At 42.9% G+C, this 18,112-nt stretch overlaps 1 protein-coding gene across 2 annotated transcripts in view; it reads left to right on the top strand.

Moving 5' to 3' along the window:
- Positions 1-18,112, top strand: part of LOC141048591 (gastrula zinc finger protein XlCGF66.1-like) — a 104,336-nt gene that overhangs the window by 58,379 nt on the left and 27,845 nt on the right. For both annotated transcript variants that reach the window (XM_073544332.1, XM_073544333.1), the window contains 2 exons: positions 8,849-8,946; positions 11,375-11,480. In XM_073544332.1, coding sequence (XP_073400433.1) covers positions 8,849-8,946; positions 11,375-11,480 — 204 coding nt within the window. The remainder of the gene's footprint in view (positions 1-8,848; positions 8,947-11,374; positions 11,481-18,112) is intronic.

Raw genomic sequence — 18,112 nt, 5'->3', positions numbered from 1 at the left:
TCCTTCCCAGTGTAGCATCACGGTACACACTTGCAGCCAGTCATCACCTGCAAAGAATATTCCACATTCTGGAAACGACTTACACCAACACTGCGGTTCCCCAGACATACCCACTGAGCAAACCAGTGCTGTCATTTGTTCAAACTCGGCCCCTTTCTGGACCACCACCCCTCTTTGGGTCACCGCCTCCCTCTGGGACTCCACCCCCTTTTGGGCTACCACCCCGATTTGGGCCACCACCCCCTTCCGAGACTTCCCCATGTCCGTTATACCGGTCTTCTCAGACCACAGTTCACACCACACAGTTTATGTCTCTTACGATACCACACCAGTCCTTGTTGGCACCACCACAGCTCCTGCTGTCACCGATCACTGACACCACTGGCTGCCGTTCACAGACAGCTGCTGGTGTCACCTTCGTAACCCCAACGAGTTAACGGAAGCCGTTTGTCCCCTTCGTAACCCCGCCGAGTTACTGGAAGCCGCTTATCCCCTTCGTTACCCCGTCGAGTTACAGGAAGCCACTTGTCACCTTCTTGACTCTCACTGAGCCACCGCAGGCTGAGTTGAGAAAAGAAGAAGGAAAAAAAAAAACACCACACAAAACTCACATGTCCTGGCTGTGTGCTATTAAGGACGTTCCGTCTCTGCCTGAGACCATCCAACACACAGGGCGCACCGGGTGCGATTCAGGGAGCGACCCTTCTCCCAGGATCTCCTCACACACCGGCCTCACCAGGTCCAGGAGCTCAGCGGGTGCTCTTCAGGACATCCGTCTCCGCCTGAGACTGCCCAACACTCTTGCCTCACCAGGTCCAAGGTAATACCACGTGCTCCCGGGATCTGATTCTTTCTCCTATAATCTCCCAACACTGACCCTCCAGGACCTTTCCTCACTGAACCCTCCAGGTACACAGTCTTACTCACTGACCAAGGTCAGTACCACACAAACACCTGTCCATTACCTGTGTCGGCCACACAGGTCCTCGGGTACCTCTTCTCCGCAAAGGCACCCTAGCAATCACCAGTCTCTTACTCCTGGGGAAGCGGGCGCACTGGGCTCACCGTTCCGGACAGTGCCTTACTCACTAGGCCGCCCCACGGTTCCAGAACCACAGCCAGACAGTGGATTCCCCAAATGCAGGCCGTCACAGTCTCTGCTCACACACGTGACCGGTCAGCATATTACACGGCTTTCTCGACCGTCAGCCCTCCTGGCTCAGCGTTGCCCTTAGCCACCGAATTTTGCAGTCCTCTTCCATTGCTCTCAGCAACAAGGCTACAATATTGGCCTTTGCAATCTCCACCAATTGTGAGGTAGCGCTGTCATTCACATAGGGGATTCTCGCTTAGCCGCCACAAAACTAGATCCTGCACGGGTTTTCCATAAAACCAATATAGTCCATGCGGTTTATTTATGCAGCATAAACCAAAGCAAGCAACATAAAGTTCATATCAGCATAGCGTCCTTGACAGAGCTTCTCTCTGTCCTCCCTGTGGTCACACAGGTTGGCATACACAGGCTCTTCAGCCTCATAGTTATCTCACCCACGTCAGGGCTTCCTCATGGCTGTTTCTCCATGCTGCAGACTTCCATTCCCTTCAGGGAATCATCAGGCATGTGCAGCCATTACACACAGCCACTCCACATGCTGTTAGCCAGGAGACACATCTCCCAGCGGGACCTTTCACAACAGACCAACCAGGTCCCTGCATTCACCACATGTGACCTACCCTGGCCACCTTATATGGTCCGTAGCCACGCCCACCGGGTCACATGGCTATGACCTCATCACAGGTCCTTGAACCCTTCAACACACACTTTGCAACAGCGTTCTTAAACACACCCCCTGGGTGGGTTTGTAGGTAACTGGGCCCGCCCATCTCCCCAGATACCTGGAGACTTCTCCCTGACATATTGACACAACACCTCAGCAGTATCACTGCTGATCAACACACACATCAGTCTCCATCTCAAGGCCACCCACCTTGAGATACATAACGGTCCTTCAGGATTCTGCCACTCCTCCTGTCTCTTGGGACATCCACACAGTGCCCCCTAGCTGACACAGTGGTCAATACACCACAATATATATATATGTGTATTCTATGTGTATATATCTATTCTTTCGTTTCTTTATTAAACATGTCAGTGTGATTTTACTGTATCGCGCACTGAATTGCCATCTTTTCTAAAAGACACCGGGTGCATATTTCTCGCAAGTCACACGTGTTCCGTGTGTAATGCATATTTTTTGCGCACCCATAGACTTGCATTGGCGTACTACGGTCGTAGTACGCTGACAATCGCAGCATGCTGCGATTGTCTCGGCCCGTAAAAAATATGCGAGAAAAATACTGCTGATGGGAGCTACCCCATAGAGAATCATTGGTCCGTGTGCAATGTGTTTTTTTAACGCCTCTCACTCGTCCGTATTTCTCTTTAGTGTGACGCCGGCCTTAGAGCAAAAATTGCAAATATGCCATTGTAGTGCCCCATACACTGTGTCCCCCCCCCCGGGAAATTATGTGAGCTATACTCGAATGTGTAATATATAAGCACTAAAGAAACCTAGTGCTTGAATAACAAAGTGGGATAAATGAATACAGTTTAAAAACATGCTTCTGTTTGGAAGATTTTAAAGCAATCAGGGAGGCATAAGGCTGGTAATGATGGCCATTGTGGGCAATAGTGGCAGGTATCATGCCTGACTCCTCTCTTGGAACATACACGACATTTTCTCTGGGGGTTCTTTCTTGTTTCTGTTGCTGGAATGAGTGCAATAAAATGTCACTCAGTGAGTCTTCTGACATCTTCAGATTGAAATGGATGATTGGGGACAACATTTTCAAAAATAATATTTTCAATGCCCTTTTCCTGATAATCAAGGAAAGTATCTGCATTTCCTGCTTTTTGGTAGAACACAAAAGAATTATATGTGGCCACCTAAAACAAATAAATGATTCACTTTTTATACCAGGTATATGATTTTCTTGATACCTGCTGTGGCTGTAGAACCTGGTCTGCAAGGTCCACACACCATGTACTTGTTTTAGTCAATGACTGACACAGGTTTCTGTTTTGGAGTAGTAGATCCTAATTCTACAGTGACCCTTGTAGCATCTGTGGATCGAGCCGAGGATAAAATATCTTTCTTATCCTTATACTGGAGGACAAGCAGCTCTCCTTTGCATACAACCCCTGATCGACCCTTTTGGAACTTTTCGTTGACAACCCTGATGGTTTTTTACGAATGGTCCCACAAGCCCCTATGTTATGTTCAACCAAACTTTTAAATAGGGATATGTTGGTGTAGTAATAGTCAGCATCCAGAGTGTAGCTTTTTTGTAAAAATGGAGTTGTCAGTTTCCAAATGATTTTTCCAGACGTCCCCAGATAAGGAGAGCATCCTGGTGGGTTTAGTTGGCTATCTTTCCCCTCATAAATGCAAAAAGCTGATGTGTATCCGGTTGAACTCTCGCACATTTTATAGAGCTTTATTCCGAACCTTGCCCTCTTATAAGGAATAAATTGCTTGAGGTGAAGTCTTCCTTTGAATTTTACAAGGGACTCATCAATAGAAGTGTTTTCTGTTGGGGTGGAGAGCCTTAAGAACTTTTCTGTCAAGGCTTCGATGATGGGTCTGATTTCATATAGTCTGTCATGTTCAGGGGCATTTCTGGGCAGGCATTGACTATTGTTTTTAAAACACCAAACTCTCATGAGAATTTCATAACGGGTCCTAGGAAGAACAAGAGAAAACATAGAGGTGGCTTGAACAGGACGGTTGGACCAGTAGGACCTAATGCTCAATTTTTAATAAGCCCCATGGCAAATGTAAGTCCTAAAAAAAAAATTAATTTCCGGAACATTATACAGCCTGCAAGAATACTCCCATGTAAAACATGTGTATTAAATCAGTACATCTTTGTTGAAAAAATTAGATAACAAAAAAGACTATATAAAAACAATAAAAAGGAAATAAACTGCAAAATATAAAGGCTGGAGTACAGCAATAAATGTATTTTACAAGAAATGTTCTACAATTCACAACATAGTAATATTGATCCATATGGAGAAAAAAAATGTGTGTACATACTGTAGGTCTAAAGGGTATCTATCGGTTCTCCTTGTGGAGAGTGACATACCAGCTCTGGCTTGTCAAGGTAAGGAGGCTTTTTCGCCGTGCAATGCTCCTTTGGGAAATGTAATATGCAAATTGCATCTTCAGAAAGAAAGATGACTCTACAGCGCCACCTGTTGGAAGAAGCGATCCTACAAGTCACAATCATCTTTTTTAACGAGTCTTGCAATATGACTTAGGAAGAGGAGCATTGCACAGCGAATAAGCCACCTTACCTTGACATGCCAGAGCTGATATGTCACCTTCCACAAGGAGAACCGATACCCTTTAGACCTCAGTCCAGAGCCTCTCACCTAGCCAAATCAGTTCTCATACTTTGCATTGACGGGGGCCAATAGCCCAAAACACCGTGTCTGCAAATTGAGATTCTGTTTTGGCTTTTATCCTAAGTCATATTGCAAGACTCGTTGCTATTAAATAAGGCCTCTTTCACACTTCAGTCTTTTAGAATCAGTCACAATCGGTCAAAGTGTTGAAAAAACAGATCCTGTGCAGATTGTAAAAAACTGTTGCATCGGATCCTTTTTTTGATGGATCCATCAAAGCAGCAGTTGGTGGAATTTTAGAGGAGAGAGAGAGACACACACACAGAGACAGACAGACAGAGAGAGAGAGAGAGATAAATTAAATGAAGAGAAATTGTTCCGGGCATGCTCAGTTTGAAAAAACGGAATCTGTCGCAGGATTCCATCTTTTGACGGACAGCGACCGATCCTGCGCCCATAGGCTTCCATTAGAGCCAAGGACGGACATCGCTGTCCGAGTTTTCGACGTACACAAAAAACGTTACTTTTTCCGTTGTCTCCGGCCGACGGACAAAGAATTTATGACTTGATCTGTCAAATGACGGATGAGACGGACAGCCATCTGTCACAATCAGTCACTAATACAAGTCTACGAGAAAAAAACGGATCCAGCTGGCAAATTTGCTGGATCTGTTTTTTTCACAAAACGACGGATTTTGACTGAAACAAAAAAGACTGAAGTGTGAAAGAGGCCTAAGGTAACATCCTCACCTGTGACAACTGCCAGGAAAATTGTTCGGGATACAAAGAAAAACCCACAAATGCCATCAGCTGAAATGCTGGACTCTCTGGAAACTAGTGTTGTGGCTGTTTCAAGATGCACAATAAGGAGGCACTTGAAGAAAAATGGAATGCATGGTTGAGTCGCCAGAAGAAAGGCAAATGACCCTGATCAAAAGTTCACATACCCCATTTCTTAATACCTTGTATTGCCCCCTCTTACATCAATGACAGCTTGAAGTCTTTTGTGGTCGTTATGGATGAGGTTCTTTATTTTCTCAGATGGTAAAGCTGCCCACTCTTTTTGGCAGGTCTTTCCAGGTCAGTATGGTCAGAGCAATACCACGCTGTATATTCTGTAGTTTTAAAAAATACATACATATATTTTTTTTTTTTTTTTTTACTTGTTACCATTTTGAAGACCCATAACATTTTCATTTTTCGGTCAATGGAGCTGTGTAAGCTCTGTGGGGAGCTGTTGTTTTTGTTGATTCCATTTTGGTGCAGATGTGATGTTTTGATAATTTCTTATTGCAATTTTTTTGTGGTGTTGCAGGGACCACAAAGCTGCAATTCTGGTGACTCTTTTTTTCTATTTTTTTCCCCTCGTTATACCAATTACCATATGGGTTAATTAATTTTATATTTTCAAATACTTGACTTTTATGGTAGTGTTGATACTAAATATGTTTATTTTTAATGGGGGTAAAAGTGGGCGTCTAGAATTATTTATTTACCTATTTACGTATTTAAAGGTAATCTGTCAGCAGGTTTTTACTACACCCAACTGAGTGCAGCATAATGTAGAGGCTGAGACCCTGATTCCAACAATGTATCACTTATGGGAATTCTTTCTGTCATTTACATAAAATCACTGTTTGCTCAAAACTGTTAGATCACTGTTTGATTTAACCGTTCTCTGAATGTTCTGTATAAACTCGCCCACACCACTGATTAGCAGCTTTCTGTGTACACTGTGCATAGGCAGAAAGCTGCCAATCATTTGTGGAGGCGATGTTACACAGAGCAGGAGGACTACATACAGCTAGTTCTCTAGTGATAAACTCATACTGAAAAGTCACTGATTTTATTGAAGCTACAGCACACAACCCAGTAAGAAACACTGCAATCGGGGACTCTGCCCCTACATCATGCTGCTCTCAGTTTAGATACCAAACACCTGCTGACAGATTCCCTTTTAAAACTTTTTCTTTTTAGTCCTTTCAGGAGACTTGAACCTGTGATTGTCTGATAACATACTATGCACAGCACAGGAGGACCAAGACGAGGGCAATCATCTGGCAGACGTTGCCATGACAACCCATTAGTTCCCCGTAATTGCCTTGCACCATGTGTATGCCGCTGTCAGAGATTAACAACGGCATTTAACCCCTTTACGACCTTGGACACATAGGTACGTCCAAGGTAGTGTACCTGCCTTTGATGTGCGCTCTGGCGCTGTGTCTTTATCTTTCCCAGCATATGGCAGCTGATTTGATCAAAAATCAATTAAAAAAAACTCTGTGGTCAGAAATGTCCAATCTATCAAAATATAAAGTAAATTAATCCAATCGGTAAACAGTGTAATGAGAAAAAATTCAAAACGCCGGAATTATTTTTTTTTTGGTCTCCACAACATTACAATAACAGGCAATTTAAACATCGTATCTACCCCAAAATGGTATCAATAAAACCTTCAGCTTAGCTGGCAAAAAATAAGCCCTCATCCAGCCCAAGATCCCGAAAATTGAGACTCCACAGGTCTGGGAAAATGGCGACATTTTTTTTTCCTTTCAAAATTTAGCTGTTTTTTTTTCCACCACTTAAATAAAAAAGCACCTATACACATTTGGTATCTGCGTAAATGTACTGACCTGGAGAATCATAATGGCAGGTTAGTTTTACAGTATAATGAACACGGTCAATAAAAACCCAAAAAACAATTGTAGAATGGCACTTTTTTTCAACTTCACTGCTCTTGGAATTTTTCCCGCTTTCCAGTACAATATATGGTAAAATCAATGGTGTCATTGAAAAGTACAACTCGTCCCGCAAAATACAAGCCCTCATACCACTATGTTGATGGAAATATAAAAAAGTTCAAAAGCAGAACATCGCAAGGTGGTGAAGGGACCAACACATTCCGAGCTACAGCCACTGTAGTTACAGCAATGTCAGCTTTATATTACAGCCAGAATTTCACTGGTATGGTGGAAGCTCAGTTCCTGAGCCTGCTGCATATGCTGCAACCTGACATAAGGCATACTGTTACTTCTTATGTCAGGAAGGAGTTAAAAAAAAACCAACAACTCCATTACACTGCATCAAAACTTATGAGAGCGTTGCAACAAAAACGCACATGTGAATAAAGCCCAAGGCTGTTTTTGGTAATTTGGGTGCAAATTGTAATACTTGTGCTTGTCATGGTTCATCAGCGGAAGTTACAGCACTATAGAGATGACCTCATGCAAGAACCAGGAGAAGATCAAATAGAGCAGAAAACGAAAAAAATGATAAAGCCGGCTGAATACATTAAAGGGTATTCCCTTCTTCAAGATCCTATCCCAATATATAGTAGGTGTAATAATAATAATATTAGTAAATACCTCCAATTAGAAAAGTAGTATAGTTCTTCTGATTTGCTATGCCAAATACCCCATGTGCAGGACATTACAGTAGCTTAGGTGTCCGTGGTTACGATCATTCATATAGTGACAGTTGTTAGTGGCCGTTACGATGGATACCTAAGCTACCGCAATGCTATGAACATGGGGTAAGCAAATAGCGAATCAGAACTATACTACATTTCTAATTGGAGGTATTTGCTAATATTATTACACCTACTACATTTTGAGATAGGATCTTGGATACAGGAATATCCCGTTTGAAACGGCTTATTTATCAGAATTCACTGTGTATCGCGTGTCCCTGATGGCAGATATTGGGTCAGGAAAGGATCGGACCATTTTATGCACATGTCCAAACTTTTAGGCCATGTTCATATAAATAACGGTCCACATTTATTAATAAGGTTATCTTTTCAGAAAGTATCATTTATCACTCTCCAGTTTATTAACGCCTTCCTGACCTGGTCAATTTCCGTGTTTGCGTTTTCTATTCTTCCAAGAGCCATAACTTTTTTATTTTTCTTTCTACATAGACGTTAGAGGGCTTGCTTTTTTAGGATGAATTAAACTTTCATATGTTACAATATAGTGTACTGGAAAACAGGAAAAACAAATCTTGAGTGTGGTTAAATTGTGAAAAAAATGCAGTTCTGAAATTGTTTTTTGGGGAATTGTTTTTCAAGGAAGTACTCTCTTCATCTGGTGGAAGAAATCTATTAATGTGTGAATGTACAGTTTGTGTTGTAATTTCTGACCTGCTGGAAATCAATTGGCTCAAATTTGATGCAAGACCCACAGCTCAAATTTAATATGATATATTAGCAATTTTCTTGCTGAATTTCTCTACCCGTCCTATAAGCAATTGGGCACGAATTTTTGTCTTTTAACTTCTGGCCGTTGAGCCAAAAAGTTTTTATACAACCTGACCATGCCCATTTATCTTGACATATGCCATAAGGTTTGACTATTTAGGCTGTGAAATCTGACAAAAATCAGACTTTAGTTGAATAATGAATATAGACCATTGTATTCAATCAAGTGTTTTTTGCAGATGAATCTAGCAGGGAAAACCCACCAGAGACAAATCCCATCACTTTATATGCCAAGGAATATCCTACGGAATATCAGAATTTCCCCTGGTGTCATCAGGTATTTGCACTGGCATGGAGTCTTCTTTTCACAATTTTTTTGTCATTTTGCGATATTTAGAGTGTTAGGAAACTCCTGATTTTAGTTTATTTATCTGCTGTCAATATATATTAAAAATAAGTTCTATAAGGGTGAGTAAACACAGTCATATCAAAGAGATCTAAGTCACCACTGTGTAAATGAAAAGCATTGAATGATGGGGATCAGTACATAAGAGAGCATATACAGAAAAATTCACCCAAGTGCCAAAATATTAAGTTAAAAGGGTATTACCGGTACTTTATTAATTCAATTAAAAGGATAGTACATTCATAAAGAGTATATAAAAGTAGAGTGATGACAGGAAGTGACCAGAATGTGGCACCACAACAACAGAGAGGTAAGTACTATAGTACTATACACACATATTGCAAAAATAATGATAGCTCAGGAGTTCAGAGTGTGGCTGAATTTTCCATATCAATACAAGTAATGGATAGTACCAATTTGTCCACAAAAAGAAACACCAATACACTGCCATTCATATTACACATACCTCGGGTTCAGTGCCTTGCGAAAGTATTCGGCCCCCTGGAACTTTTCAACCTTTTCCCACATATCATGCTTCAAACATAAAGATTCCAAATGTAAATTTTTGGTGAAAAATCAACAACAAGTGAAACACAATTGTGAAGTTGAAAGAAATTTATTAGTTATTTAAAATTTTTGTGGAAATTCAAAAGCTGAAAAGTGGGGTGTGCAATATTATTCGGCCCCTATAACTTAATACTTTGCTGCGCCACCTTTTGGTGCGATTACAGCTGCAAGTCACTTGGGGTATGTCTCTATCAGTTTTGTACATTGAGAGACTGAAATTCTTGCCCATTCTTCCTTTGCAAACAGCTCGAGCTCAGTGAGGTTTGATGGAGATCGTTTGTGAGCAGCAATTTTCAGCTCTTTTCACAGATTCTCGATTGGATTCAGGTCTGGACTTTGACTTGGCCATTCTAACACCTGGATACATTTATTTGTGAACCATTCTGTTGTATATTTTGCTTTATGTTTTGGATCATTGTCTTGTTGGAAGACAAATCTCCGTCCTAGTCTCAGGTCATTTGCAGCCTCCAACAGGTTTTATTCAAGAATAGTCCTGTATTTGGCTCCATCCATCTTCCCATCAATTTTAACCATCTTCCCTGTACTTGATGAAGAAAAGCAGGCCCAAATCATGATGCTGCCACCACCATGTTTGACAGTGGGGATGGTGTGTTCAGGGTGATGAGCTGTGTTGCCTTTATGCCAAACATATCGTTTGGCATTGTTCCCAAAAAGTTTGATTTTGGTTTCATATGACCAGAGCACCTTCTTTCACATGTTTGGTGTGTCTCCAAGGTGGCTTGTTGCAAACTTTAAATGACACTTTTATGTATATCTTTGAGAAATGGCTTTCTTCTGGCCACTCTTCCATAAAGGCCAGATTTGTGCAATATATGACTGATTGTTGTCCTATGGACAGACTGTCCTACCTCAGCTGTAGATCTCTGCAGTTCATCCAGAGTGATCATGGGCCTCTTGGCTGCATCTCTGATCAGTCTTCTCCTTGTTTGAGATGAAAGTTAAGAGGGACGGCCGGGTCTTGGTAGATTTGCAGTGGTATGATACTCCTTCCATTTCAATATGATCGCTTGCACAGTGCTCCTTGGGATGTTTAAAGTTTTGGAAATCTTTTTGTATCCAAATCCGGCTTTAAACTTCTCCACAACAGTATCACAGACCTGCCTGTTGTGTTCCTTGGTTTTCATGATGCTCTCTGTGCATCAAACAGAACCCTGAGACTATCACAGAGCAGGTGCATTTATACGGAGACTTGATTACACACAGGTGGATTATATTTATCATCATTAGTTATTTAGGACAACACTGGATCATTCAGAGATCCACAATGAACTTCTGGTGTGAGTTTGCTGCACTGAAAGTAAAGGGGCCAAATAATATTGTACGCCCCACTTTTCAGTTTTTGATTTTCCACAAAAATTTAAAATAACCAATACATTTCGTTCAACTTCACAATTGTGTCCCGCTTGTTGATTCTTCACCAAAAATTTACATTTGGTATCTTTATGTTTGAAGTATGATATGTGGGAAAAGGTTGAAAAGTTCCAGGGGGCCAAATACGTTCGCAAGGCACTGTATTAACAACTGCAAAGCAGTCCTGCAAGAGACATGGTTACCTGAAAGTTTTGCGATGTCACCACCCCAATGCTCGTTTTGGCCAAAGTGCCACCTTCTTCCCCAGAATCTTTCTAACTGAATGTTTTGGTTCTTGGGTACATTTTTCTGTCTATATATTGCTATTGTTATGATGACAGGTGGTGGTGACAATTTTTAGTTTATTTTTCCAACTCAATATTTAATAAAAAAATGATCTGTTCTATATTTGGTAAATTAGATTACAAATCGGAGTCATATAAAAGATGAAAACATTACCGAAGAGGCGACATATGATGTAACCCAACTGCACAGGGCGGATGCAATTCCTACAAATATCAGCACCGGTAAGTGATAACTTGCTTTCACTAGACAACCCCTAGTTATTAAGATGGGAAATAACTTGCTGATTGGTAGGTATCTCCCCGCTTGGACCCTCACTGGTCTGCACAGTAATTTTATAAATAATATTCCCTAGTATCAGTACAGTTTTACCTCCTTGCTGCTGCAGCTAATTTTGGCCTTAAGGCCACATGCACACATTCAGTATTTGGTGAGTTTTTGCCTCAGTTATTTGTAAGCCAAAACCAAGAGTGGGTGATAAATCCAGAAGTGGTGACGGGTTTCTATTATACTTTTCCGCTGACTGTTCCACTCCTGGCTTTGGCTTACAGATACTGAGGTAAAAAAATCACCAAATACTCAATGTGTGCACATGGCCTAACAGCAAACATGGCCATTTTTTTTCACATTTCAAATAGGTTTTATTTTTTCCATCAAAGTGTCTATATGAGGGCCTGTGTATTTTTGGGGGGAAGTGTGGCGTGGATGAGTATTTGTTTGTCCATAGAATCATTTTGAGTACATATAAACTTACCCAATTTTTATTAACTCTTTTAAGGAGAAATAGATAAAAAAGTGATTCTGCTACTGTTTTCTACGTTTGAAATTTTGCACTATTTCCCGTGGGTCAGTATATTTATGGAGAAATTACCGTATATAGGTTTTGTTACATGTCAATCATCATTGCAAATCCTGTTATTTTCTTAGACAAGGCTATGTGAAGGATATGTTTTTTTGCCAGACAAACTAGCTGCCACCTGTACCAAGTTCATCATTTGCAAAAAATTTTATTCCATTGTTTTTCTTTTTTGGCAAGAGGTGTAAACAAAAAGGAACCTTGGATCGTTTTTCAATTTTATTTCTTTTAACATTCATTATGCAGAACTGACATGTTGCATTTATTCTGTGGGTCACTGTAATTACAGTCGTTCCAAATTGATTTAGTTTTCATTTATTTATTTTTTTAATGTCCAACTACTTTTGCACAATAAACATTTTTTTTTAATTGGTCTTGGCAGTTTAATTCTGAGAGCCATAACAGTTTTCTGTTTGCAAAGATATCAGAGCTTTTGCTTTTTGATCACTGTTTATTTTTTTTACTTTTATTTTAGTGAGGCAAAATGAACAGGAATTAACATTTCAGGAAAAAAAATTATATATATATATATATATATATATATATATATATATATATATATATATATATATACATACAGACCAAAAGTTTGGACACACCTTCACATTCAAAGAGTTTTCTTTATTTTCATGACTATAAAATTGTAGATTCATTCTGAAGGCATCAAAACTATGAATTAACACATGTGGAATTATATAATTAACAAAAAAGTGTGAAACAACTGAAAATATGTCTTATATTCTAGGTTCTTCAAAGTAGCCACCTTTTGCTTTGATTACTGCTTTGCACACTCTTGGCATTCTCTTGATGAGTTTCAAGAGGTAGTCACCAGAAATGGTCTTTCAACAGTCTTGAAGGAGTTCCCAGAGATACTTAGCACTTGTTGGCCCTTTTGCCTTCACTCTGCGGTCCGGCTCACCCCAAACTATCTCGATTGGGTTCAGGTCTGGTGACTGTGGTGGCCAGGTCATCTGGCGTAGCACCCCATCACTCTCCTTCTTGGTCAAATAGCCCTTACACAGCCTGGAGTTGTGTTTGGGTCATTGTCTTGTTGAAAAATAAATGATGGTCCAACTAAACGCAAACCGGATGGAATAGCATGCCGCTGCAAGATGCTGTGGTAGCCTTGCTGGTTCAGTTCAATGCCTTCAATTTTGAATAAATCCCCAATAGTGTCACCAGCAAAGCACCCCCACACCATCACACCTCCTCCTCCATGCTTCACGGTGGGAACCAGGCATGTAGAGTCCATCCGTTCACCTTTTCTGCGTCGCACAAAGACACGGTGGTTGGAACCAAAGATCTCAAATTTGTACTCATCAGACCAAAGCACAGATTTCCACTGGTCTAATGTCCATTCCTTGTGTTCTTTAGCCCAAACAAGTCTCTTCTGCTTGTTGCCTGTCCTTAGCAGTGGTTTCCTAGCAGCTATTATACCATGAAGGCCTGCTGCACAAAGTCTCCTCTTAACAGTTGTTGTAGAGATGTGTCTGCTGCTAGAACTCTGTGTGGCATTGACCTGGCTGGTCTCTATTCTGAGCTGCTGTTAACCTGCGATTTCTGAGGCTGGTGACTCGGATGAACTTATCCTCCGCAGCAGAGGTGACTCTTGGTCTTCCTTTCCTGGGGCGGTCCTCATGTGAGCCAGTTTCTTTGTAGCACTTGATGGTTTTTGCCACTGCACTTGGGGACACTTTCAAACATTTTCTCAATTTTTCCGACTGACTGACCTTCATTTCTTAGGCCTCTTTCACACATCAGGTTTTCGCCGTCAGGCACGATCCGGCGCTTTTGACAAAAACCGGATCCGGCGAAATGCAATGCCGGATCCGGTTTCCCCCCCATTGACTTGCATTTGCGCCGGATCGCGCCGGATGGCCATGCGTTTCATCCGGTTTTCGCCGGATCCGGCATTGTGTCTCAATCCGGCGTCTGGAAAAAACGGCTACTGTAACGTTTTTTGTCTCCGGCGAAAAAGCCTATGAGCGCCGCAATGCGCCAGATCCGGCGAAAGCCGGATCCGGCAGCCGGATCCGGTATTTTTGGTCTGAGCATGCTCAGTAGCTCTGCCCACAAGACACATACCGTATTTTTCGCTTTATAAGACGCTCCGGATTATAAGACGCACCACAATTTTTGAGGAGAAAAATAAGAAAAAAATATTTTTTAATAAAATGGTGGTGCCTCTTATAATCCTTGCATCTTATTGCTTACCGGGGTTGGTGGCTGCGGTGTAGAGGGATCCCAGGCTCGCTGCTGGAGGAGGCAGGCGTGGAGTGATGCTGCAGGCCGCATTCAGGGATGAGGGGGGGCTCCGATGTGTGCTGTTGCTGCAGAGTCTTGTGCTGGTGTCAGGTTTCTCCACTTGTCCGGCGGTTGGAAGCCGGTGCTGCGGGTGCTCCGGTGCGGCGTTGTGTGCCCATCGATGCCCAGGGCTCTGCCGACATTGTTCGACAGACCAGAGCCCCAGCATTTCCTCGGTTCCCTGTATATGTGCGCTGAAGTGCCGGTAAAAAAAAAATGGCCGCCGGCGCGTGCGCAGATGGGATCTCGGGACCAGTTCTCGAGAGATGAGATCTGAAATCTCATCTCTCAAGAGCTGGATCCCGAGATCCCATCTGCGCACGCGCGGCGGCCATTTTTTTGCAGGCACCACCGCGCGCACACAGGGAACCCAGGGAAAATGGCCGCCGGCGCATGCGCAGATGGGATCTCGGGACCCACCTCTCGAGAGATGAGATTTCAAATCTCATCTCTCGAGAACTGGGTCCCGAGATCCCATCTGCGCACGCGCCGGCGGCCATCTTTTTACCGGCACACAGGGAACTGAGGAAATGCCGGGGCTCTGGCCTGTCGCTCAATGTTGGCAGAGCCCCGGGCATCGACGGGCACACAACGCGGCACCGGACACACCCGCAGCAGCGGCCAGCAACCGCCGGACGCCCCCGATCACAGCCTAGGTAAGGCATGTCCGCTTTGTAAGACGCACCCCTGTTTTCCCCCCAATATTCTCTGCTCATCCCTTTTGTTCTGCACCGCCCTCTCGTGTATGACCTCTGCTTGTCTGACCTGCGTGTTCCTGCAGTAGGTACATTACATCATCTGCAGTAGTAGGCCACTAAGCCCCGTCCCCTGCAGTCACATGATCGTAGGTCCTGGTACTCCTTACTATTTTCCGTGCCTCAGGTCCTGTCTGCTTAAACCTTCACTACCGTATTGGGCCCCGTGCTCTCCTGCAGTGTGGGTAAGTCACCCTGCTCAGCTGTGGCAGTTGCTGACGCTGACAGGATCCTGATTATGTATGTATGTATGTATGTACAGCAGTCCCAGCGTCTCCTATGTGATGTGTGTACAGCAGTCCCAGTGTCTCCTGTGTGGTGTATGTACAGTAGTCCCAGTGGCTCCTGTGTGATGTATATAAAGCAGTCCCAGCATCTCTAGTGTGATGTATATACAACAGTCCCAGCATCTCCTGTGTGATGCATATACAGCAGTCCCAGCATCTCCTGTGTGATATATACAGCAGTCCCTGCATCTCCTGTGTGATGTATATGCAGCAGTCCCTGTATCTCCTATGTGATGTATACACAGCTGTCTCAGCATCCTCTATGTGATATAGATACAGCAGTCTCAGCATCTCCTATGTGATGTATATACAGCAGTCCCAGCGTCTCTTATGTTGTGCATATACAGCTGTTTCAACGTTTCCTATGTGATGTACTGTATATATAGTAGTCCCAGGGTCTCCTATGTGATGTATATGATTTACAAAACTTACTATGACAAAAAGTTGACTGCTCTCCTGGCCGACACAAACCTGGAAAAGCAGCTGTGAGAAACAACATGATCAGTATCACCTAACATCACAGCTGCACCAAAGAAAAGCAGCTCCAGCCGTCACATTAAGGGTGAGTTACCGTAATTAATTGTTTGACTAAATATACTGGGGTAATTTTCAAGGTTATCATTTTTGTGTGGCCCCCGAATGATGGTAGAAATTTCCAAATGGCCCCCGACTGGAAAAAGGTTCCCTACCCCTGCCCTAGAGGAAAGGCACTAGCCAGGGGTTCCCGCTGTCTCCGCTCCTCTTTAATCTGGCAATTGAGCAATTGTCAAGATATCTAAATGGGAGCAATAGCTTTGAAGGAATAAGTATAGGGGAAAAATGATACACTAAACATTATTTGCAGATTTTATTTATGAACAGACCTCAGGACGATTTGCCCAATGTCCTTATACAAATATATATATATATATACACTCACTGGCCACTTTATTAGGTACACCATGCTAGTAAGGGGTTGGACCCCCTTTTGCCTTCAGAACTGCCTCAATTCTTCGTGGCAGAGATTCAACAAGGTGCTGGAAGCATTCCTCAGAGATTTTGGACCATATTGACATGATGGCATCACACAGTTGGCGCAGATTTGTCGGCTGCACATCCCTAATGCGAATCTCCCGTTCCACCACATCCCAAAGATGCTCTATTGGATTGAGATCTGGTGACTGAGGAGGCCATTTGAGTACAGTAAACTCATTGTCATGTTCAAGAAACCAATCTGAGATGATTCGAGCTTTATGACATGGCGCATTATCCTGCTGAAAGTAGCCATCAGATGTTGGGTACATTGTGGTCATAAAGGGATGGACATGGTCAGCAACAATACTCAGGTAGGCTGTGGCGTTGCAACGATGCTCAATTGGTACCAAGGGGCCCAAAGAGTGCCAAGAAAAAATTCCCCACACCATGACACCACCACCACCAGCCTGAACCGTTGATACAAGGCAGGATGGATCCATGCTTTCATGTTGTTTACGCCAAATTCTGACCCTACCATCCGAATGTCGCAGCAGAAATCGAGACTCATCAGACCAGGCAACGTTTTTCCAATCTTCTACTGTCCAATTTCGATGAGCTTGTGCAAATTGTAGCCTCAGTTTCCTGTTCTTAGCTGAGAGGAGTGGAACCCAGTGTGGTCTTCTGCTGCTGTAGCCCATCTGCCTCAAAGTTCGACGCACTGTGCGTTCAGAGATGCTCTTCTGCCTACCTTGGTTGTAACGGGTGGCAATTTGAGTCACTGTTGCCTTTCTATCAGCTCGAACCAGTCTGCCCATTCTCCTCTGACCTCTGGCATCAACATGGCATTTCCGGCCACAGAACTGCCGCTCACTGGATTTTTTTTCTTTTTCGGACCATTCTCTGTAAACCCTAGAGATGGTTGTGCGTGAAAATCCCAGTAGATCAGCAGTTTCTGAAATTCTCAGACCAGCCCTTCTGGCACCAACAATCATGCCACGTTCAAAGGCACTCAAATCACCTTTCTTCCCCATACTGATGCTCGGTTTGAACTGCAGGAGATTGTCTTGACCATGTCTACATGCCTAAATGCACTGAGTTGCCGCCATGTGATTGGCTGATTAGAAATTAAGTCTTAACACACAGTTGGACAGGTGTACCTAATAAAGTTGCCAGTGAGTGTGTATATATATATATATATATATATATATAGAATCATAGAATCGTAGAGTTGGAAGGGACCTCCTGGGCCATCTGGTCCAACCCCCTGCTCAAAGCAGGATTCGCTAAATCATCCCAGTCAGATGTCTGTCCAGCCTCTGTTTGAAGACATCCATTGAAGGAGAACTCACCACTTCTCGTGGCAGCTTGTTCCACTCATTGATCACTCTAACTGTCAAAAAGTTTTTTCTAATATCTAATCTGTGTCTCCTCCCATTCAGTTTCATCCCATTGCTTCTAGTCTTTCCTTGTGCAAATGAGAATAAAGATGATCCTTCTACAATGTGACAGCCCTTGAGATATTTGTAGACAGCTATTAAGTCTCCTCTCAGTCTTCTCTTTTGCAAACTAAACAATCCCAAATCCTGCAACCTTTCCTCATAAGACAGGGTTTGCAGACCGGTCACCATTCTGGTTGCTCTTTTCTGAACTTGCTCCAGTTTGTTGATGTCTTTTTTAAAATGTGGTGCCCAAAACTGGAC

Source organism: Dendrobates tinctorius, unplaced genomic scaffold (assembly GCF_039654945.1).
Source record: "Dendrobates tinctorius isolate UK_male_01 unplaced genomic scaffold, ASM3965494v1 ptg000137l, whole genome shotgun sequence".
Classification (NCBI taxonomy): domain Eukaryota; kingdom Metazoa; phylum Chordata; class Amphibia; order Anura; family Dendrobatidae; genus Dendrobates; species Dendrobates tinctorius.
The sequence above is the reverse complement of the archived record's forward strand: the minus strand, read 5'-3'. Positions and strand labels throughout refer to the sequence as shown.